The sequence below is a fragment of the Ylistrum balloti genome, unplaced genomic scaffold (genome assembly GCF_031769215.1).
Source record: "Ylistrum balloti isolate Yb309-2 unplaced genomic scaffold, AGI_CSIRO_Ybal_v1 Utg370276, whole genome shotgun sequence".
NCBI classification, from domain to species: domain Eukaryota; kingdom Metazoa; phylum Mollusca; class Bivalvia; order Pectinida; family Pectinidae; genus Ylistrum; species Ylistrum balloti.
In genome coordinates, this window is record NW_026782213.1 from 1,507 (window position 1) to 24,359 (window position 22,853).

Consider the following 22,853-nt stretch of genomic DNA (forward strand, 5'->3'; position numbering starts at 1 on the left):
ACCCCACTTGTAGATGCAAGGTCTTCCTTTAGATTTTTATCTTTACCTCTGAAAAAATTTAATGTATGAAATGGTTTATGCTTTAAAGTAAACCGAACTGTCATGTCTAAATTAAAATTATAAATCGGCACGAGGAAAGGAATGCACTTACCCCCCACCACCCCAGTAATCTCGTAGTTTTCATATCTGACAATTACACTCTAGATTTACTGTTTGAATACTTCATAATTCTGAATTGACTAAGATTTTTCAAATGACATTTGCCACACCCATAACAAAATCCGGTAATTAAAAACGGAATATTCATTTACTGTTTCAATGACTTCTGTCTGTCACTTCTGCATGCCGTCCTGTGTTCTTGCTTACTAAAAGGAACTACCCCGTTTTCCAAGAATATTATGTAAAGTTATCTTTGTTAAATTTTGGAATGGTTTCCCGACTAAAAGAACTACTCAAGCTGGATATTGAATATCGTGATAACATGAAAACATTACTGAGAGTGTTTTTTTATTTCAGATTATTGACACAGCATGGCGTCCGAGAAAGTTTATACAGTCGGGGACCTGTTTCAGTCTGCTACATTCGGGGATTTGTCCTCCCTGACAGATGTGGTGAAACATGGTGTCCCTATCACATCCGTGTCCTTGGGAGGGTCATCTGTCCTACATTATGCAGCGTATGGAGGTCACACTAAAATGGTCTCTCATCTGCTAACTAACTACCCAGAATGCATCCCTAAAGGCCATGACCTTGACATGCAAGGCTACAATGCGTTACACAACTGTTGTGTATTTTCAGGAACTATTGGTGTATTTGTGGAGCTAGTGCGAGCAGGTTTCGATACAACCGCGAAAACGTCGAAGGGATTGACTGCCCTTGAGCTAGCAGAAACGTTTAAGAAAACCGATTTACTTCAGCATATCCGTGATTTAGAGAGTGATGATTCTATTGGTATGCAGAGTTTCTGTCATCTATCATGTTTTTTTTTATTTAGCGGGTGTCTTACATGAGGCAGACGACCTTGACCTTTCTGCGCCTATAGTCATATTCTCTTTATACAATTTAACAGTCGTTCTCTGGTGTTATTCTCTGGTATATCATGTTAAATGTTCTATTCGTATTTATAGTCTATCACGTGCACCAAGACCTCACAGTTTCATTTCCAGAATCTTGGCTATATTATTGCTGTCAAAAATATGTTTCTTGAAGTACCTTAAGTAAAGCCATGATATGATATTACTACCTCTTCCTTTCGATCGTTAAACAATGAGATGCACATATCAATGAATTGTTAACGTTCAACATACTGAAACAGAGCACAGGACATAAAATAAATTGTGAACCTTTTAAAGCATGGATTTATCCACTTTTATTTTAATCCGCTGTTTTGCTTTTAGTTAAGATATTGCAGACATGTCGTTATTGTTTTCCTTCTCAAGGAGAGAGATATCTACTCAAAGATGAAACTAAGCATGTACCAGTATATTCCAGTTTATCTGACGCGGAACAAAGATACGATTCCGAGTTGACAGTCATCAACGAAGATGAGGAGGGGAGAGATATGGTAAGCTTTCTTATGCTGTGCTTGTGTGATGTAATTCAACCGAAACCTGTCTCATTCCCTGTTGTTTATTTAGTGATCGTATGTCCTCATTTTATTAACAATACTGGCCTTTCACTAATTATTAGATCTTGTGCAACCAAAGCCTAGCAATCAGCAACCATATTTGAGGATAAAAATGTCCACAATAAAAAAACATACATGTTGACAAGCTTATTGTATAGATAAATAAGTTTTTTTTTGTTCCATTTCAAGTTGTTGGTGTCTAGTATGTACTTGAACATACTTGACAATACACTGTATTTTTATTTAACACCACAAACATGAGACATTACAAAGTGTGATATTACTTGTAAAGCTCACATACTGTAGTCCAGGAAATGGTTTAAATGATTTTTAATATTCGAGATATTTTAATGTCGGAGCTTGTTTGTCTCGTGTTTTGTAAGATATTTTAATGTCGGAGCTTGTTTGTCTCGTGTTTTGTAAGATATTTTAATGTCGGAGCTTGTTTGTCTCGTGTTTTGTAAGATATTTTAATGTCGGAGCTTGTTTGTCTCGTGTTTTGTAAGATATTTTAATGTCGGAGCTTGTTTGTCTCGTGATTTGTAAGATATTTTTATGTCGGAGCTTGTTTGTCTCGTGATTTGTAAGATATTTTTTATGTCGGAGCTTGTTTGTCTCGTGTTTTGTAAGATATTTTAATGTCGGAGCTTGTTTGTCTCGTGTTTTGTAAGATATTTTAATGTCGGAGCTTGTTTGTCTCGTGATTTGTATGATATTTTTATGTCGGAGCTTGTTTGTCTCGTGTTTTGTAAGATATTTTTATGTCGGAGCTTGTTTTTCTCGTGATTTTTAAGATATTTTAATGTCAGAGTTTGTTTGTCTCGTGATTTGTAAGATATCTTTATGTCGGAGCTTGTTTGTCTCGTGTTTTGTAAGATATTTTAATGTCGGAGCTTGTTTGTCTCGTGTTTTGTAAGATATTTTAATGTCGGAGCTTGTTTGTCTCGTGATTTGTAAGATATTTTAATGTCGGAGCTAGTTTGTCTCGTGATTTGTAAGTGTTTTTATGTCGGAGCTTGTTTGTCTCGTGTTTTGTAAGATATTTTTATGTCGGAGCTTGTTTGTCTCGTGTTTTGTAAGATATTTTTATGTCGGAGCTTGTTTGTCTCGTGATTTGTAAGATATTTTTTATGTCGGAGCTTGTGTGTCTCGTGATTTGTAAGATATTTTTATGTCGGAGCTTGTTTGTCTCGTGTTTTGTAAGACATTTTAATGTCGGAGCTTGTTTGTCTCGTGTTTTGTAAGATATTTTTATGTCGGAGCTTGTTTGTCTCGTGATTTGTATGATATTTTTATGTCGGAGCTTGTTTGTCTCGTGTTTTGTAAGATATTTTTATGTCGGAGCTAGTTTGTCTCGTGATTTGTAAGATATTTTAATGTCAGAGTTTGTTTGTCTCGTGATTTGTAAGATATCTTTATGTCGGAGCTAGTTTGTCTCGTGATTTGTAAGATATTTTAATGTCGGAGCTTGTTTGTCTCGTGATTTGTAAGATATTTTAATGTCGGAGCTTGTTTGTCTCGTGTTTTGTAAGATATTTTAATGTCGGAGCTTGTTTGTCTCGTGTTTTGTAAGATATTTTTATGTCGGAGCTTGTTTGTCTCGTGATTTGTATGATATTTTTATGTCGGAGCTTGTTTGTCTCGTGTTTTGTAAGATATTTCAATGTCGGAGCTTGTTTGTCTCGTGATTTGTAAGATATTTTTATGTCGGAGCTTGTTTGTCTCGTGGTTTTTGTAGAAGTATTTATGTTTATATTTAATTTATATATTTTACTTTGTTTTCAATGCAGCGTGCATCACCGGTAGAGTTCATAGCCTTGTAAACAAAATTATAAAAAAGATAAGTGAAAACTACCAGTTTGACGAGTAACAAATCAGCAATACAATGGAAAATATACTGAATCATTAATAGACTGAGTTACAAACATGTTCGTTCACAACTGTGAAGTAAACCTGGTAGTGCACACCTCGTCTTATGTGAAGCACACCTGGTCGTTCACACCTCGTCTTATGTGAAGCAAACCTGGTCGTTCACACCTCGTCTTATGTGAAGCAAACCTGGTCGTTCACACCTGGACGGGTAGAAAGCAAAACTTGTCGTTCATACATGATCTTGTGTAAAGAAAAGTAGTTATTAATTGTTTACAGAATCGGAGGAAATATACCTTGGCGGATTTATTCGCGAGTGCTGAGGACGGTGACGTAGAGAGATTGGACAACATAGTCAGCAGTGGTATTGCTGTAGATTTTACAACCAAAGGTGGATCATCTGTACTTCATTTCGCAGCAAGTAAGGGTCAAACAACTATGATTCATCACCTGATTGAGAAATACACATTTTGTATTGAAAAGGGTAAATATCTAGACTCCATGGGATTCAATGCTCTACACTATGCTGCACGTGCAGGTAACGTGGACATTGTTAGGGATTTGATTTATGCTGGATTCGACCTTGTGACAAGAACGAATGACAGAAGGAGTGTTATGGACTTGGCAAGGGAAGCCAATCAGACAGAATTGATCAGATTTCTCAAGAAAAGTGAAGGACCAGATGCTTCCTTTACTCTGGGTAGGTTGATAACAATGACTTCTAATCTCTTTACTTTAAAATCCGTTGAAATTTTAGAAGGCCGCCACCCTGAAGAAAAAAGTTAAAACTACTTCTTACTAATGCAACTGAGAAGAAACTTTAATAATTAAGTGAAAGCAGTTTTTAGGATGTTTGTCACTTCTGAGACACAAGTTTTATAACAATTTGATTGCAATTTGTTTAGAGAAAAGTCGGTATACATTGTTGAAATAATGCATCGTTTAAATTATTTCACAATTAATCCTACTGCAATGTACTACAGATCACTGTTAAGGCACGTGGGCTTTCTTAACAATTGTGATGTCATAATTTCATGGCAGCATTTATTTAAATACGACCCAACAAATATATTAAACAAGAATATTTAAAGTTACATTAGTTCTCAATTTCTTGTTTATAAAATACTGCTTTTCCGAAGACGTATAGGATATTTATGAAACTCATCACGAGGTTTTTGCATACAAAATTCCTGTGATTTGTTCGGAATCAGACCTTAGTGTGTATATAGTGTTACAGTAGTAAATATATAGTATGCAGTTTATATTGTGAATTAATATCAATAGTTATATGATGTCTTCAAGAAATGACAATGTTATAGGTTTGAACATCAAGAAATTTATTAATGCATCTCCCCATCAATATGCGGGCATTTCTTTCGCACAGTTTTTATATACATATTTTCCTCAGTTTTCGCCTATGTTTCAAAGATTAAGTCCTTAGATTCACTGAAGAGTCCAAGAGGGACTAAACTCTACTATATAGAATTCTAAACTGGTATTGACAGTTTTTATTTATTTGTGAGTCTTTTGTACAATCAGTTTTATAGACATTATACTCATTATGCTTTACAGTGGGTGATCTAACAAGCAAAAATTCTATGAAAGATTCCGGATTCACCAGCATGAAAGGTATAACTAGACAGATTATTCACGAAAAAATATTGTGGACGTTATTATTATTAAGTTAGAAAGGTACGATATGTCATAACGCAGAGTATTGAAGAGTCAACGTTAAAAAGTTAAATATTATGAAGTTATTAAAAAGATACGAGATGCGATAAGGAAGGGAATTGGAGAGTCATTCTAGACTGACTAGACAGAAACCGTTGCTAAATTTCTCGTTTAAAATTCTATGCAATATTGTCGAACTTTAAACCTTACATCCAATGTCTTGTAAAATAGGAAGGAACGTAATTAGACTAATCCCAGGTTATCTGCAGCGATTTTTGTCCTGGTGCATGTCATCAACAGTGAAGATATTCCTGTTTCTTTATTGACGACAGTTATATTTCATCGAAGTAGATGTAAGCTTTAAAATTTTTCACAAACGTGTAACATGAGAAAAAAATATTACAATGAACACTAGACTGATATACAACTGTCAGTCATCAAAAATCAAGGACAATTGTATGTAGGGACTCTTCCCACAGTCTTTATGTATGCTCTATCTTCATTACTCCGCTGGATAGTATAGTTTCATATCTAAGACAGAAGTCTTCAAACAACCTTATCTAAGCAAATAACTGCAATTTTGAATTTGTATTAGAAATATGTCAGGAATCAGAATGATTATTAATATCTGCCATAAACTTGAATAAGTCGGTAATGAACACAGGTGTACAATGTGCAAATAACAAGGATTCGCTCCTGTCTTTGTTCAATGATCTGAATATGTTTTCTACTAAAGGAAAAGACGGTGATGATAATGATGATGCACAAATACCTCAATGCAGTCAAACGCCGGCTGATCCAGATTTCACTATAACCGATGACACTGAATACGATATACCAGAGACATCCAGTGACGTAGATCTAGAAAAAAACCCGGATGAGGTTTTCCGGCAGTGGATAAGCCTCCATCGATTTTCAGCAGAGGGGAAATCCTTGGATGTCTTGCGTCTGATCGAAAACGGGGCTGACCCAATGAAGAAAATAAATAGTGCATTTTTTTCAAATCTTTGTTTGGAATCTAAGCAAATGCTTACTCCGATGGAGGTAGCTTTCTATTCGAAACAAAAGCAGACATTAGGACTCCTTGTCAGGTACACAGCTGACGAAATCGTAACAAAATGTCTGTCGGAATGTGTTGGTGAATTCAAGGAATCAAAGCCCTATATTGTTAAAGAGATACTGAGAAAGAACTATAAAGATAAATATGTCGATATTGTTTTCGGGGAGTACCTACCCAAGAAGCAAAAAATGTTCGTAATTTACACAAACACAATATCACATGGGAGTGAAACAAGCGAAGCTGGCTACTCAGTATGCTTCCGTAATCCCAGTGTTTCCAGTGACGAGAGTCGAAAAGTGTTGTATCATAGCCACAAGGAAGGTTACATTCTGTCTGATGAAGACCGGAAACTAGTAGGAAGAGCCATCAAACAACACAGCGACAAACTGTGGAACCGCCACTCAAATTTGAGAGGCATTATGTCTTCGCCTGTGAAATATAAATCAGGAAGATTCGAGAAGCAGACATGTTTAGTCATTCTTTGTCACTTTAAAGGTTTCGTGCCTGACAATGAGCCGCTATTTCCGACAGAGGTAGAAGTTGGTGATGTTAAACTCCCTGTAGATATAAGGGAAGGAAATGTTGTTTTACACCACGTGCAGTGTCCTGATGCTTTACACAAACCTCTCAGCTTCGGCTGTAACATTGGCGCTGCTGATGACACCACAATGAGGTAGGTGATTATATAAACTATTTTTACAAAAAGAATTAAAACACCACGTCTTTGAAATGTAACTTTTCTGGATGGATAGAAGACATTCGCTGGTGCAACATATTTTCAACTAAAATCTTTCACCGAAATTCGTCTTTGTTTAAGGACGCGTTTTCTATATTCGTGTTGTTTTTTTTTTTTTTTTTTTTTTTTTTTTTTTTTTTGTTGAACTCGTATCTTTGACGATTGAGTTAATATCAAGTTAACACTTTGTACTTGATACATTTGTGTAAAGCACCTTTCAAATACAACGACCACGCTGTTAATTCTTATATCTAATCATCATGACTGATTTATCAATTAGTGTATTTCTACTTTCAAAATAATTCATGTATGTCATCTCGGCGTTGAGGATACTACAACTATGTACTGTTTATTTGTGAAATAAAATCTGTACAGTACAAAAGACACACAAGTGCATAATGATGTTCGATACAAGTTTAGAGTAACATACCGTAAAGTCAAATAATGAACTGATTCAACTGCGAATCAGCGATAAGGTGACGGTACAGTTTCTGGTATAGTGTACAGATTCGATTACTATATAGGTGAATGTATCCATTGTTCAAATTTCTCAATTTTACCAGAAGCTGGAATATTTTTTAGGTAAGTCATTAATCGAATCATTGTTTTCTCCTGGGCGTTTTTGAGGTTGATATTTATCGTGGTAATTTATTTTGTAATAAAACTATGAACATGTTCACAGGTTTGGTAGCGTTGGGCCTTTTGTACAACTGGAAAACGATAAAGTCGGCTTTATCACGTGTGCACACGTTGTCCATGGCAACAGTCGATACGTAGGGGACAGTGTACCGGATATAGATGTTGTGCAACCAAGCAATGGCGGCACTGAACATCCGGAGGATGACCGTAAGTGTGGTAAAGTGGTTTACTTCAAGTACAGCCTAGACGAGGAAACGTCTATAGACGTGGCAGTGGTGGAGATCACGGAACCACAGAGGGTACCGCCGTTGCCAGGGTTCTCTGCCTACAGCCAGGAACAATTCACGGAACGAGGTTGATGTCGATTTAGTTTTCTTTTAAATGCTATAACCGATATACCAGTATTTAATTTCCCGTGTCTTCGTGAAAACATACTGTCGTTTGTATTCATGACATCTGAACTTTCTATCATTATCGATCTACGTATAATGATATGGTATTTCTTTTTATTTGGGGCCAAAAATGTCAACTAGCATTTTAAGATTGTCAACACTCATATGTATACACATTTAGCGCTGCATATTTTGTAATTTCACAAATCAAAAGTAAGCAAAGCGATACAAATGATTACTGTCAACCATTAGGAAGACAGTGTTATTTTTTAATTTATACTTAAATCTGTTTCATTCACAGTGTCTGTTGTACAGAGTAATGGCGTAATATCACTGTATTTCTTTTGCTATTAGGATTTCCAGAACATGGACCCGATTTCAACCATGGTGAATTTGGTGAACCGACAGTGGGACACGAGATAATTAAGTTCGGGAGTGCTTCCGGTATAACATACGGGACGTATAGAGGAATCGAGATGACCGAATTCAGCTCAAAGATTTATGGTAAAGCTACCGAGACCGAGCGTTGGCGGGGCGTGTACTACATAGAGAACCGGCAATGTTCGGAACAAGACTGCCAACCACCGCCCTTCTCTACCCCGGGTGACTCAGGCGCTGGAGTGTTCCAAGTCATAGTCAACGAAGATAATTCTCGATCTCTGATCTGTGTTGGTGTATTAGTGGGAGCGGACACCGCCACTGGGTCCGGTATTGTGATCCCGATCAAGCCAATACTGGAAACGTTCGGACTGAGATTAAAAGTATTCCAACCTACAATATAGCTAATTCAGAATAACTATCAAATTACCACACGATTATTGGAAATTTTGAACTGTTTTAATGACCGCGATGACTGGTGTGTTTGCCTGCAGAACTATGGCTTTCATACTGACCATAACTGTCATAAGTGTCTTTATATCATACCTATCTTGTTGTCTGATGCCAAATGAAAACATATACATCAAGTAAAATGATTATAGACGGTTTAATCCGTTGCGAATTCTATGTCAAGAATACTGACGTCATAGCGGTCACGGTATTTGATTGGTCACACTTGAACTCGTCACCCTTTCTTGTCAAATGTTAAATGACATTATATTTATGGTAAACTGTTACTTACTTATATATATATATATAACAAATAGGTTTGTAGTAATGTTTGTATACAGGGACATTTGTTGAATGATACAGACGTGTTTGCAATGTGGTAGAGATTAGAACACGTGGTCGTATCCTAATTGTACTGAATATATTGTACATATTGTCGTATGGTAAGAGTACACAATACACTGTATAGTTTGTGTTATCGACTGATTCTGTATCTCGTTGTTGAAATGTCACTGTGAATAGATGCAAAGAAAAATAGTAAAAAAAAATAATCCCACGATAAACTCGAGAAATCTTGAACCAATTATTTTTTTTCAGTAAGCAATATAATTCTATTCATCATTTGAAGAGAATATACATTGTAGTTATGTTTATTTTGTTATACGCCAATATCAATTTTTCACATGATTTATTTTTATCCGATTGATATAAACATATTTGTATTTTTAACCAGAATATGTAGACATTGTGTAATCCTATATGCTATTCGCATTTGCAATAAAGAAATGGAAAAAAGTGTAACTTATATAGAATCTATTATGATTGGAATATCGAGATGGAAAACAATCTGGTATTTAATGATGAATGCTCCTCCTCACTGATCACGTGATCCCCGTGTAAACCTGAATGCTCCTCACTGATCACGTGATCCCCGTGTAAACCTGAATGCTCCTCACTGATCACGTAATCCCCGTGTAAACCTGAATGCTCCTCACTGATCACGTGATCCCCGTGTAAACCTGAATGCTCCTCCTCACTGATCACGTGATCCCCGTGTAAACCTGAATGCTCCTCACTGATCACGTGATCCCCGTGTAAACCTGAATGCTCCTCCTCACTGATCACGTAATCCCCGTGTAAACCTGCAGGCAGCAACATGTGCGATTCCAAACAACGTGCATCAATATACCAAATTTAGAAAATGCTACGCAAGGAAATGAGTTTTTTTTCCAGTAAGCTCTATAAAGTTCATCTCGACGTACAAAAAACCATAAAAAAGTTGATCAGGCCGCACATGTATACAAAATCATATATAAAATTATTCTGGATGCATATGAACACACAATGTCAACCTTAATTTTCGGCTTTAATGAAACCACCAAAAAGACACAATAATACCAAAATGGACCGGGCTAACGTGACACGAACAATATTTAAAGTCGTAAAAAGTCCCATTTAATCCATTGTATATACACATTATAAAATGCCTCTATCACCTTTACGATGAGTAATTGTATTCAAGTATCGCTTATGATATCCTCTCGAGTGGGTTTGTACTATACGATTACAGAAAAAAGAGTGATCAGGTTCTGCCTGGTGGGTCACACTGAAAGGTCCCGTGTTGTATACAAACATGTGATTCGTCCCGACAAGCAAACAAGTGAACACTGAAGTGTTTGTGGAAGTGTCGATGACAGAAGATAGAGTACGTGTAGTGCGCCAAGGTATATTCTGTATGAGCGAGGTCTTGACATTTCAATATGAATTTTGTTATTTCTATTTCACAAAATGTTTAGATATTAGTCACAGATGTACGTACAGATTAGCAAAGTTTCCCGCCAGTATAGGTTTAAGTATACATATACTCTTCGTGTCGTCTGTTCGTTATTAAGTACATACATCTTGTATTCATGATATCGTGATCTGTGAATGTCTGATTTCACAGGTGGCTGGCTAGACTTAACGCTACCCTACGGAAATACCAGTTACTTCTACAATGTACAATATTAACGCCTCTTCACGCCTTGTACAGTGATATACATATATATGTACCTTGTCAGTAAGCGTTCTGGCTGTCCTGAAAATAACTTTATTTTTAACTGAAAGTTCCGACTTTGTTATTTATTGTTTGCTTTCCATGTTCGATTGTATCAATACATAACTGTATGTTTACTTTTGATATTAAATAAATAAATATATATAAACAATGAAGTAATAGCAACCGTACGGACAAGTGAAATGTCAAATTTTCAAGGCAACCTGCCTCTTTATCAAGACACAAATATTACATAAATCACATTACATACATAGAACAAAAAATAAATACAAAGTTATAAATCTAAATCGAGAGCGGTGGTGTAAATTTAGGTGTCTCGATAATCCCTTCGGCCAATGGACGCCGAAGGCCCTTTATAGCGGACAAGAAACCATTCCAAGTTGTGGTATGTAAGATGGTGATTAAAATGTCAAAAATGTTTTACATAAATCTAGGTATGTTTTGCACTCTAGACACTGAACATACAGGTGATCGCAGCGAAATCAATTGCACGTCACACTCTGAGAACAATCGTCTACCGGTACATCTCGGCCACGTTCTAAATGAGGAATTGTTAAAGAAGTAGAAAAAAAAATATTGTAAAAAATGTTAATTGTATGCGTGTAGTTGCAATAAAAAGTATTTTGATTAAAAACACTTGTTTCATGCAAATATATATCTATCTAAAAATTGAAATTATTAATATGGTGAAATATATATATAATGTTTTGTTTTTTATTAATTTAATTGTACAAACGAATTCTGAACGGGTTTAACATGATTGATATTTTTACGGATGGCAGTGAGAGTGTTATTTATAAGCTGAATATATGTTTATATATAAATCATTGACACTGCTAGTGTTAAGATACTGCGGGAAGGGAATAGAGGTACAATATCTTGTTTTCTTAAACATTATTCCTATAATCACCACTAACATTCCATTTCGTTGATTGTAAAAATACAGATATATTTTGATTCGAAAATTGCGATTACACTAGTGTATCTGATAACGAAAGTAGTTAAACTTAACAGAGCACAAACAAAATAAACTCAAACGTTGAGCCTCACACACACAATAAAACACTTTAATTATCAAAACTGTACCAGACTTCCACTGTCAGTGGACACTACAATATTGAATGAATGTCATTGGTCGATAAACCGACAAATTAGTAGAAAACATTAAGTATACATGGACCCTAAACAAAAAACATAGAATTTAAATGGCAACTGACACAAACACAAGGAAACTACCAACATGTGAAAATAATCATCGCTATGATCCAAAATTAAAGTCATTGCAATTTGAGCGAAATATTAACAATAAGAATATTCACGCTGAGGTTCCTTTAAAAGTGCCAGGGGAATAAGACCAGGTGTTCAGAAGAGTAACGACAAATTAATGTTTTCTTTGATGACCTTATTAATACTACAACGATCCTAAGACTAAAATAACGACACAACCTAAATTGTCATCAAAAATAGCAGTATTTGTGGACTGAACATACAACGACACAGGATAAAGGAAAGACAAGCATTTTAGTGTTAGTGGAGAAAAACATCCTACTAAATGAATGTAATGACGGCTTCACTTGATCAGTCTTGGTTGCTAAGATATATCCGTTTTATTCTGAACTCAATCAAATTAGATACGTTTACACACCCTTACCAGCGATGGATTCCTAGGTGTAGAACTACAAAATTTGGGGATATCCAACTCACCAGTTTGTTACTATATTAAGACCCCAGGTAATTCAAATGTACTCTGGATATTTTACACATCTAAATATAGAATCTATGAAATGTACGATAGCTTGCCTTCATGTTGCATAGAAAAAGATATTTTATAAACGTTTCTTTCTATATTTTGATGTTTCTGAGTCTATTTGTATGGAATGTCTCAGGCACAATGCTTATTCATAGACTCCGTCATATCTTAACGTAGAAATGCAGTCAGTGTTGTTTATACTGCGTCCTGCTTGAGCCGGTGGTCGTTTAATGTCATGGATATCAGTTTTAGGAATTTACAAAGATTGTTACAATGTTTTTTATATTTATTTCCAGCAATGTATGTAGATAACATTTATTTAGAAATGGAAAGTCAATATTTCATTTCTTTAAAAATGAAACTAGGAAATAGTATAAACGTCTATCTTTACTTTCCTAGTTTATTTATAGAATAACCGATGTCTTGGTGATTGCACAGGGTATAAATCTGTAAGGGAACTCCAAATTATTTCATAAAGCATTTCAAATGAAACCCTACAATACATTTATTTATATGTTTAGTTTATAACGTTAATTCGACGTAAGATAAAGAGATAATCTGGAACCACTGCTTATACTTGGCTTTAAAGGTAAGACAAGCATTTTTATTGTAACTTGGATACAATATTTAAACAAAATGATGATTTTATCATTTTTATTTCAATTTATAACATTAAGAGTAGCAATATGGAAAGGAAAGTGTTATTAACTTTCAGTTTTAATCCATCCCACACAATGACTTATCACTTCTCTTTTACCGATTGATTGTTTGGATATCCAAATGTGGGTTAAGCGGGTTAAGGATTGGGTTATATATATATGTGTGTGCGTTCGTGCCTCCTTGGTTATATGTCGTAGATGAACTACAGGACATATTTTACTTATGTTCACAAGATTTGTTTTTATTCTCATGTATGACCCCCTAGAAAACTGCAGTTTGTTCATATCACGATTCCGATTACTATGTTTTAAGTAGATTGTACAACAGACACACAAGTGAAAAGCACATTTCCATAAAAATTGAGATCAAGTTACAGTAGAGCCAAATAATAAATTAAACTGCATTTTACATGTTTCGTCCTTCTGGGAATTTTCATCGATGCTAAAGGTCTTGATATTGAAAAAAGGAACTTGTGAAGCACACACAAAGACATCACTTGTCTGTGACATATGGCCTAGTAACTCTAATATCAAGAAAAACCAACAGTGTTGATCTTCCCGTTTTTATTATAGATATTTATTGTGTTCGTCTAAGATTTGTGTTATAATGAAAGGTTATCCCAAATATTAAATTCTGCGATTTTAGCTCCTTACCACTTACTCTCCTCTCAGTTGTGTAAATAAATATGTATGGTAATACATGTACGACATGTACAACCCTTCGGTAAATCCAAGTAGATAATGTCAAGCCCACACATAAAATTCTTGTTACATACAATTTATATACGAAGTGAAAATGCCTAGTGTAATGTATGGAAAACTGACATTTAAGTAATAAAAAACGAAAGTAGTTATCGACAAGGATATATAACCTTCAAAAGAATTAGTGAGGACACTACTAAGGTAACTATTCTTCTGTCAACATTATCATGTTACAGTAATGACAACAATTTTAACAACGAAACATATTGGAAACATTAAAACATAGTAGAAACAACCAAACAAGTAAAACATCCATAGACAGCAGAAACTTTTCCAACTTTTTCTCAGTCGCCTGCTAGGTTTAACAATTGAGCTCTTGACACCACTGACGAGTTTAAGAAAGCTAGATAGAAGGAAGAAAGGATTGTATGATACAGTTTCATTCATTGTTTGACTACGGTATCTAACTCTGTGGTTGTATTTAATGGTGCTATACATTTGTGTCTTTTGTACAATGTTATCACAAAAGAATGACAGTCATACTAAAACAGCACTACCGACAACTCTGTACATTCTATATATAAATCGAAAATAGAGTGGAGTACTACATGATTTAGACTGGGACGTAGTTTAATGGATTCCATGAATTAACGTAATGACTGGTGACACAAAAATATAAAAACCTGAACCCATTGTTTCTCCATGTTGATAGTATCTTTACAGAAAGACCTTTTAAAATATGGTTGGGTATAAATTTTGTTCCATGATATGCTGTATTGATCATTTGTGAATCCCCATTTATTTTTAGTATTATAAGTGATGAATAAGAATCGAAAATAAGAACAGTATTTCAGTTGATATGTTGTGAAAACGTAGATATGGAGAAACCGTAGCTCACCTGAAATCCAAATAGAACGAAAGTAAAGATCACAGATGATAAATACGGATGAATTCAAATCAAGAAGAAAAACAAACTTATGAAATAAGTTGAGGTATCTGTTAAAAGACTTAAAACTGTGGAAGATGTAGGAAGTTTACTAGATTCCATAACAACTGTTTGACCTCCTAGAATATACGACTCAAAGGTAAACAAGTCACTGTGATGTGTCGTTAGGTTTAAAGACATTAATTGTTGTATTTGTTGCAGAATATTATTAACCATGTATTTCTTCCAGTCACACTTGGTTTCCAGAACTACCTTGTTACTTTGAGGGTAGAGGGATTTTCTGTATTTTAATTTCTTCTGGTTTTCTGTTAATTTGCAACAATTTGATTTTTTTTGTATACATTCTAGAATTGTGTGAATTTTCCTCAAACGTTATGAAACATCCTTCATAAGCTGTTATTTCATGATTTTCGATGGTACTGAGTATTTTCTCCTGCCTGTTTTAATGTATGTTTTTATTATTTAGAGTCTATGCTATTACTACACGCTGATGATAATGATTTTTCTAAGTATTTGTAAAAATTGTTTGCTTCGCAGCATATTCGTTGTGGTTCATAAATCATATCCTGAAACACATCCTATCGCGAAATGTTATTTTGAATTCTCCGTTCCAGACTCTAAGTCACCATGCATTTTCATGAGAAATTGAATGCTATCAATTATCTCGTTATAATTGTAAATTGAACAATGAATTTCGATTTCTTACTAATCATTAAGGCTATGATTAGGACGACGAATTACTGACCGAATAATCATATTTAAGAAGAATGAGCGGGTAGTGGATATACCATGACATCAAATACATTCATAACTTTCTACTTTTTCGATAAGATATTCAGCCGACGGAGCAAGAAGTCATATTGCATGATACTTTGACTAATCGTCAATTAGTGTCACAGGATAACATCATATTTTACAACAGGTGATAATTAAACTTTATTTAACATGCATGTAACACGATATTATACACCTACCTGTACATGTCAACCTGACAATGACTAATACTATTCACTATCTACCTACTCGATACAGTATTCCCAGAACAAACCTAAATATATAATGCTATGTGTGCTAATGCATTTCATATATAAAGTGAAAACAAACGGGAAAACCTACACGATGCTATCTCAGACGACAGTTATATATGTTAGTAATTTAACCAACATTTTGACACGGTAGGGTTTCCCATCGTCAGATTCATACCTTATCCTTTTAATATATATCAAACCATGGTAAGTATATATAAGGATACCAGTGATACACAGGCAAGAACATTTTGTAACTAAGAAATAATAGTCCTACATATTATACAATTATAATGTATATGGTATTATATCTTTCATCTAATCAGGTTAAACTTTCAGAAACCTTTCTTCTAAACAGTATTCTGATAAATTTGTATGTTACTGAGTTCGCAGAAATGACATTCTTTAACTGACTTTAATTAGTTAAATATTATAGGAGGAACTTACGTAAAAGTGTCGATTTTAAGTTTACCATGGAACAATCTGAACAAAGTGTCAAATATACACAAAAATTCTAAAAAGACTAGTCATTCATATTTTCACGATTAACACGACCTAAATGTACTTTTGATAAAAGTAAAAGTTTTTCACGTTGCTTTACTTTTGATGAATGTAGGAAACTGACAATAAGATAGTTTGAAACGGAAAAAAATCAAGGTTATCGAATAATACTTTACAGGTCATGGCGTCCTCAACGTCAACTGCTACAGGTGAACGATTGATAAGCTGTGCTCTCTACGGCGATGTGGATACTTTTACCGATTTGGTAAGGAATGGCGTCGATGTGACCTACAGAACTAAAGGTGGCACGTCTGTTTTACACTCTGCGGCGATGGGTACAGATAAGAAAATGATGTTTTATCTTTTCGAAAACCACCCTTCCTGTATTGAATGTGGAAAACGCAACGACAAAAAGAAAGGTTTTAACGCCTTACATTACTGGTGCAAAAACAATGGTGATATTTCAGTCTTCGATCTCTTCACAAAGGCAGGTTTTGACTTTACAAGAAAAACCGCTGGTGGCCAAACACCATTGGATCTGGTAAAGGGAAGAGGAGATCATTACGTTCAGTACATAGAAAACATCTTGAAAGGTATATATATATATTAACCTTAGAGAATCTAGATTCTGTCATTTCTTTCGGTATGTTTGATTTTCCTCAGTCGCCTCATATGTTTAGAAATGTAGGCATTTTACATCAAGAAGGACGGGAAAGCTCTATTGTATAGTAAAATTTCATTATTTGGTCTAGCCTTATATAATTCTATAGTTCTATGGAAATGTTTCTTTCATTGTTGTGCAATGAAGAGAATATGACATATTTAACTGGAGTATCTCCGTTATAAAACGTTTGTTGATGTGCATGTCATGCTCTTTCCTTATCGTATAGCATATTGCTAACATTACTATGTGTTCAAAGTAATAACTTTTCCATAAATCAAAGTAAGGAAATTACACACCCAATGACCTCTCGGTATTATTTAACTTGTTAAAAATAGGAAAAGAATATCGAATTTTAATCAGCAGTAATAACTTGCTCAACACTTAGTAATAATAACATCTGTCTCAGGATAGAACGTTGTATCAAGATCCGAAGAAGGGCAAGCGGGACAGTAAAAATGGAACTATGGGCTTGTTTGTTATTTTCCTCCTAACAAGATGCTGACAATTGTCATGGTTGTTACAAGGACATAAAACCCCTAACAAGCATATGAGATATGTCTTGATTACCTTAACATCTGACGGTCGCTTTAACAAAGGACCCTCTACATAACAAACTGATTTTCATAATAATGACGTTAACTTGCTGAATCATTGCGTTTACTGTTAAGTTATGTTGGACGATTTAGTAATGCACAGAAATTCACTGTTACATTTAATATAGCACCATTAACAAATGAAATACGGTTACATCTAAAATAGCACGATTAGCTATTGAAGAGAATTACACTATAATGAAGAGAAATACACTTTAATAAAGAGAACTTCACTGTTACAGGGAAGGTTGTGGACGAACCGTTGGTTTGGACCGATTTACACCAAAGTGTTGTTGACAATGATCAATATACATGCTTAAGCCTCAGTGAAAACAACATAAAAGACGTTATGACGCGAGCGAGTAGCAAAAATAGAGCGATACCTCAAACGATCCAGAAATATCTCCCGCCAAAAGTGACGCCGATGGAACTAGCATTGTTTTATGAAAACGATGGGATTCTACAGATACTGACTAGCTACACAGACAATGACGTCATTGAACGTTGTCTTAAGATGAATAGACATAAAACCAATAGTATATTGGAAGGCATCAAAAAGAAGCTGAGTATGCAATACAAGGGCGATTATGTTGTGCGAGGGACGTTACGTGACATGACAGTGTTTGTCGTCTTCAGTACCAAAAAGACACACAGAACAGAGACAAGTATCGCAGGATATCGGGTTCTATTTTACAATTTGCGTTATACAGAGAAAGGCGGTTGGGATGAGGGAAGAGCAGTGCTGCATTACTGTCACAGCCACAATTATGTATTATCGGATGCCGATAAAATTCGCGTAGACAAGGCCATAGAACAGGAAAATGAAACACTGTGGAACAACCACTCCAATATCAGAGGTATATTATCTTCGCCCGTGAAGTACCAGAAAGGACAGTTTCTGTTAACACCTTGTGTGGTTATTGTTTGCAGTTTTAAATCGTTTATCCCAAACGGAGAGTCTAATTTTCCATCTAAAATCTATGTTAAAGGTGAAAGTGTCCCAGTCGATGTGGATGTTCGGGAAGGCTTTTTTAAGTTAGTGGTTAATAATCCTATAGGGAAACACGTACCATTGAAAATGGGAGGCAACATCGGAACTAATGACGGAACAACGCGGCATGGAACTATTGGACCACTTGTTGAATACATGGACAGACTTTGCTTCATTACATGTGCACACGTCATGTACTCTGAAGAAGAGTGCTGGCAACCAAGAAATACTCACCAAGCTGGGGTACTGTGTCAACGCTCTGGGTTGCATAGTCAACGTTCAACTGAACGTTTGGCATTTCAGCCTGTAAAGGAATCAGAAGGCGATCTAGAGTGCGGACGAGTTGTGTGTTGGGATTATGCATTAGAAAGACGAACATCGATTGACATTGCAATTGTCGAAATCACCGATCAGACCAGACTTCCAACATCTGGTGGATTCACTGTGTATGACCAAGAGGAGCTAGACAGAATTGGTAGGTGATATTAAATAGTCAAAAACAGACTTTATATCGAAATGATTGCACACATTGCACTGTAGTCAATGTGTATCTTACCAAAATGTATCATTTTCTTGTTCTTACATTTTTATAGGATATGCAACTGAGGAACCGACCTTTGACTCGGGAAAGACGGGACGCCCAACACCTACTTCCGACGAGGAAACACAGCCAGCACCTACGTCCATTTGCGCCAAACCAGATACATCAGACACTGATGGAGCCCTGAACAACACATTTGACACTTCAAATGATATAATCATCTTCGGAAGTATGTCAGGAGCTACAAGTGGTAAATACAGGAACAGTACGTCCACCCGATTTACTCAGAAAATGTATGGGAAGACAAAAGCTAGTGAAAGGTATTGTGGTATGCTGTATATAGAAAACAGTCAATGCGGTGAAACTCATTGTAAACTCAAACCACTTGCTGTTCGTGGTGATTCCGGTGCAGGAGTGTTCCAGAGAAAGAGTGACAATTCCCTTGAATGTATTGGTGTCCTTGTAGCTGTAGACAATACTGATTCTGCTTTAGTTATTCCAGTAGGTTCAATTCAGAAACATTTCCAAATCAATTTTAAAAAGTTTCAATGTTCGTCATAACACTGACTAAATGAATAGACAGAAAAAATATCGTCGATGGCAGCTAGCAGTTAGGACTAACACATTTTCCAAATTTAGGTATTCCAATTTGTGATGTCCTCTGGACATTCGGGTATTCCAATTTGTGATGTCCTCTGGACATTCAGGTATTCAAATTTGTGATGCCCTCTGGACATTCAGGTATTCCAATGTGTGATGAAAAACATTAACAAAAAGGATTGATGCGGAAACTGTTGAAGAATTACAGGGGGAATAAGACCAGATGTTCCGGAACTGTAATCGCCTTTCGCCATGTAAATATTGGTCAATTTAAGGAATGTCACGTTCTCAAATGCGAGCAAGGTACACAACAGCGGTGCCAACGAGCAGGAAACACATCCAACTTCATATCACACAAAGTACTAATGTTCTACAACCGTGAAAATATCTGTATTTTGTCATACACGAGAAATATAATATCGAAAAAAATAAATGTTTGTTTCTGTTTTGAAGTATTTGATTCAACCCCTAACAGGATTTTTCACATATTTCAATATCAAACTATAGTTCGTTCCAGATTGGACAAACACGAAAAGTTAGATAGTAGATTAATAGTGCCGAAGTAATAGAGGTTACGTATAGATTGTTATTTTAAAAGTATTCATATACGAGACAAACAGTTCTGTTCACGAATCAATCAGCTTCGGGTACTTTACTTCGTTGTGTTTTTAGAGTTAATCCAGCAGTAGATTTCTTGTTGTCAAACTACAATCACAAAAAAATCTAAACAAGCAAACAGTTGTGTCTCATTTTATTTGAATTTCCTGACCGCAATACCAAGAGTTACTGTCAGGATAATCCGGAAATTCTTCTCTACAAACCCCCCTCAGTTGCAGAGTTAATCACTTAGTTTGCCTGTTTTCGGAATATCTTTAATGATATGTATAAAATATTTACAACTGGTCATTTCCCCTGTTCTTGCAGCACAATGTGACTTTAGAAATCGATGACGTCATCTTAAGGAGTTCGGACGTGAATTTAATTGTATACTAAAATGCCCGGATGTTGGACGCGACGACAGAGGACGCTGTAGTCCTGTTGTAGGTCTTACATAATAAGAATTTTGGAAGTCCCTCTCTAACAAAGGATACTTTTTTGTGGTGTAAGACGTCGCTACAGGGGCAGTAATCGGACGTTGAAGATTGAGGCTGGCGAATGGGTCCTCGGGCACATTTAGTGTAGGATCCCTAGATTGGATACTGTTCGCTTTTTTCACTGCTATATACTTGTAAACTCCGATAACGAGGAGTACAAGCACAATGCCACCTACCGCTGATCCGATGATTATAGGTAGGATCGACCGACTTCCCTCATCCGTCTGAATGATCACCGAATCAAGAAAAGAATTTCAATTAAACAACCGACAAAATGACAAGGTCATAACGATAATTTGTTTTGTAATCAATTAATCCTACATTTGTTTTTAATATCATATAACAAAAACACAAGACATTATTTCTCTCATTTAACTTCAAAATGTTCTCTTTCCACCGACTTATTGAAAGATAACATATCAAAACAGTTTGATTGATTTGTTTCATACACTCTAACTGTTCTTGCTATTTTTCCCGACAAAATAATACTTTGAATATATCCTACTTCTGGTACTGAGTATCATTTCCCTAAAATGTTATAAAGTCTGATTAGAAATTACCAAATTTGGAACAACGTATCATTATATAAAACCACAATATGTTCACTAAATATATATCATAGGATAAGAACAACTACTATGAATGATGTAAACTGATACCTCTGTTCCTTCCTGTGAAGTCAGTGCAAGTTTCACCTGACATCCCTGGCCGTCCACAGAATAGGCCGACAGTATTACATTTAAACTGCAACAGTCTCCACTACATGATAGATTGTATAAAAAATGGATAAATTTAGTTGGTCTGGCATGATCAAATAAATAAGGAATAAATACATAAATAAGAATATATACACAAATAAAGAATAAATAGAAAAATGAGTAATGAAAGAGAAACAAGGATAGATAACAAAGCATCCGTCACAATTTGATGAAGAAATGATACCGAGGTGAAGTTAATAGTTTTGGTGGTCGGGTGGCGCAGTAGTAACGTATTCGCCTTTCACTTAGCCGTCCGGTGTTCGATTCCCGAAACGGATGTGAAAAGATATTGGTTCACCTGCCCCAGTGAGTTTTCCCCACACAGTAAAACCCCTGGCACGCTTCCATTGGGGAGTGCAACAGTAATTGATAGAAGTTGAAACACTTATTATTAAATCAATTAAGTTTCATTCAAAATGTTTAGTTCAGTTAGTAGGAGGCAACTATAATTTCCTTGGTAGTAAATACTAAGGATTATACAGAAGACCCACAAGGTAATATCACCTTCATAGAGGGTGTTTAATGGGTTTAATGATCATTTATATTACGAATATGACAAAATATCTATATCTTTAAAGAGTGAAATATGATATTTAACAAATATTTTTCTGATGACAAGTTTCAAGGAAAAAAGCTCATAAAAACATTTAATGAATGTCAAGCAGGTGCCCATGATAGTGCGTGAAATAATAGCACGTAGATTGAAGAAGTCGTTTTACGTTATATTCTGCGGGAATAATGCGATGGAAATTAACTTAGTCAAATAACACGTTCATTGCGTTCGAACAGGATAATCGACAAATAACATTGCAGAAAGCATCGCTCAGCAGTGGTAGCATCAGTTATTACCAAATTGATAAATTCCTATATGTTATCGACAAAAATGTAATAAATAGTTCGTGTTGATGTTATTTACTTACCTGATATACAGACGGGAGTAGTCTGTGATGTGGTCGGTCATTGATATTCCTGTGGTAACTACGAATATGGACACATCAAAATTGAACACGGCTGTGGCTGACCATTGGCTGGCCGAACACGGGGAATCACCATTATTACAATTATTAGTTGTTGTGGATATTGTACAAAGGGTGCTGACTAACTGTAAACAATAACAAAAATATTAGAACGTAAGTGATAAACAATAAGAG

At 35.4% G+C, this 22,853-nt stretch overlaps 2 protein-coding genes across 2 annotated transcripts; both read left to right on the forward strand.

The window, feature by feature from the left end:
• The first annotated feature begins 530 nt into the window (after positions 1–530).
• On the forward strand, positions 531–9,549 carry LOC132552756 (uncharacterized). Its single transcript, XM_060216944.1, has 6 exons — positions 531–951; positions 1,440–1,564; positions 3,776–4,277; positions 5,910–6,900; positions 7,646–7,956; positions 8,349–9,549. Exons 1-6 carry the CDS (start codon positions 531–533, stop codon positions 8,774–8,776), a joined length of 2,778 nt encoding a protein of 925 aa, XP_060072927.1. The 3' UTR covers positions 8,777–9,549.
• A 7,093-nt stretch (positions 9,550–16,642) lies between these two features.
• LOC132552757 (uncharacterized) lies at positions 16,643–19,811 on the forward strand. Its single transcript, XM_060216945.1, has 3 exons — positions 16,643–17,054; positions 17,961–19,184; positions 19,303–19,811. The coding sequence occupies exons 1-3, from the start codon at positions 16,643–16,645 to the stop codon at positions 19,809–19,811; spliced, it is 2,145 nt and encodes a 714-aa protein (XP_060072928.1).
• Positions 19,812–22,853: the final 3,042 nt, after the last annotated feature.

What these genes read in the sequence shown, in the direction of transcription:
- LOC132552756 (XM_060216944.1), top strand. Translation starts at nt 531, where the DNA reads ATGGCGTCCGAGAAAGTTTATACAGTCGGGGACCTGTTTCAGTCTGCT. An exon ending in GCTGATGACACCACAATGAG is followed by an intron (nt 6,901 to 7,645) that starts GTAGGTGATTAT and finishes ACATGTTCACAG; the next exon opens with GTTTGGTAGCGTTGGGCCTT. An exon ending in GGAACAATTCACGGAACGAG is followed by an intron (nt 7,957 to 8,348) that starts GTTGATGTCGAT and finishes TTTTGCTATTAG; the next exon opens with GATTTCCAGAACATGGACCC.
- LOC132552757 (XM_060216945.1), top strand. Translation starts at nt 16,643, where the DNA reads ATGGCGTCCTCAACGTCAACTGCTACAGGTGAACGATTGATAAGCTGT. An exon ending in CATAGAAAACATCTTGAAAG is followed by an intron (nt 17,055 to 17,960) that starts GTATATATATAT and finishes TCACTGTTACAG; the next exon opens with GGAAGGTTGTGGACGAACCG. An exon ending in AGAGGAGCTAGACAGAATTG is followed by an intron (nt 19,185 to 19,302) that starts GTAGGTGATATT and finishes ACATTTTTATAG; the next exon opens with GATATGCAACTGAGGAACCG.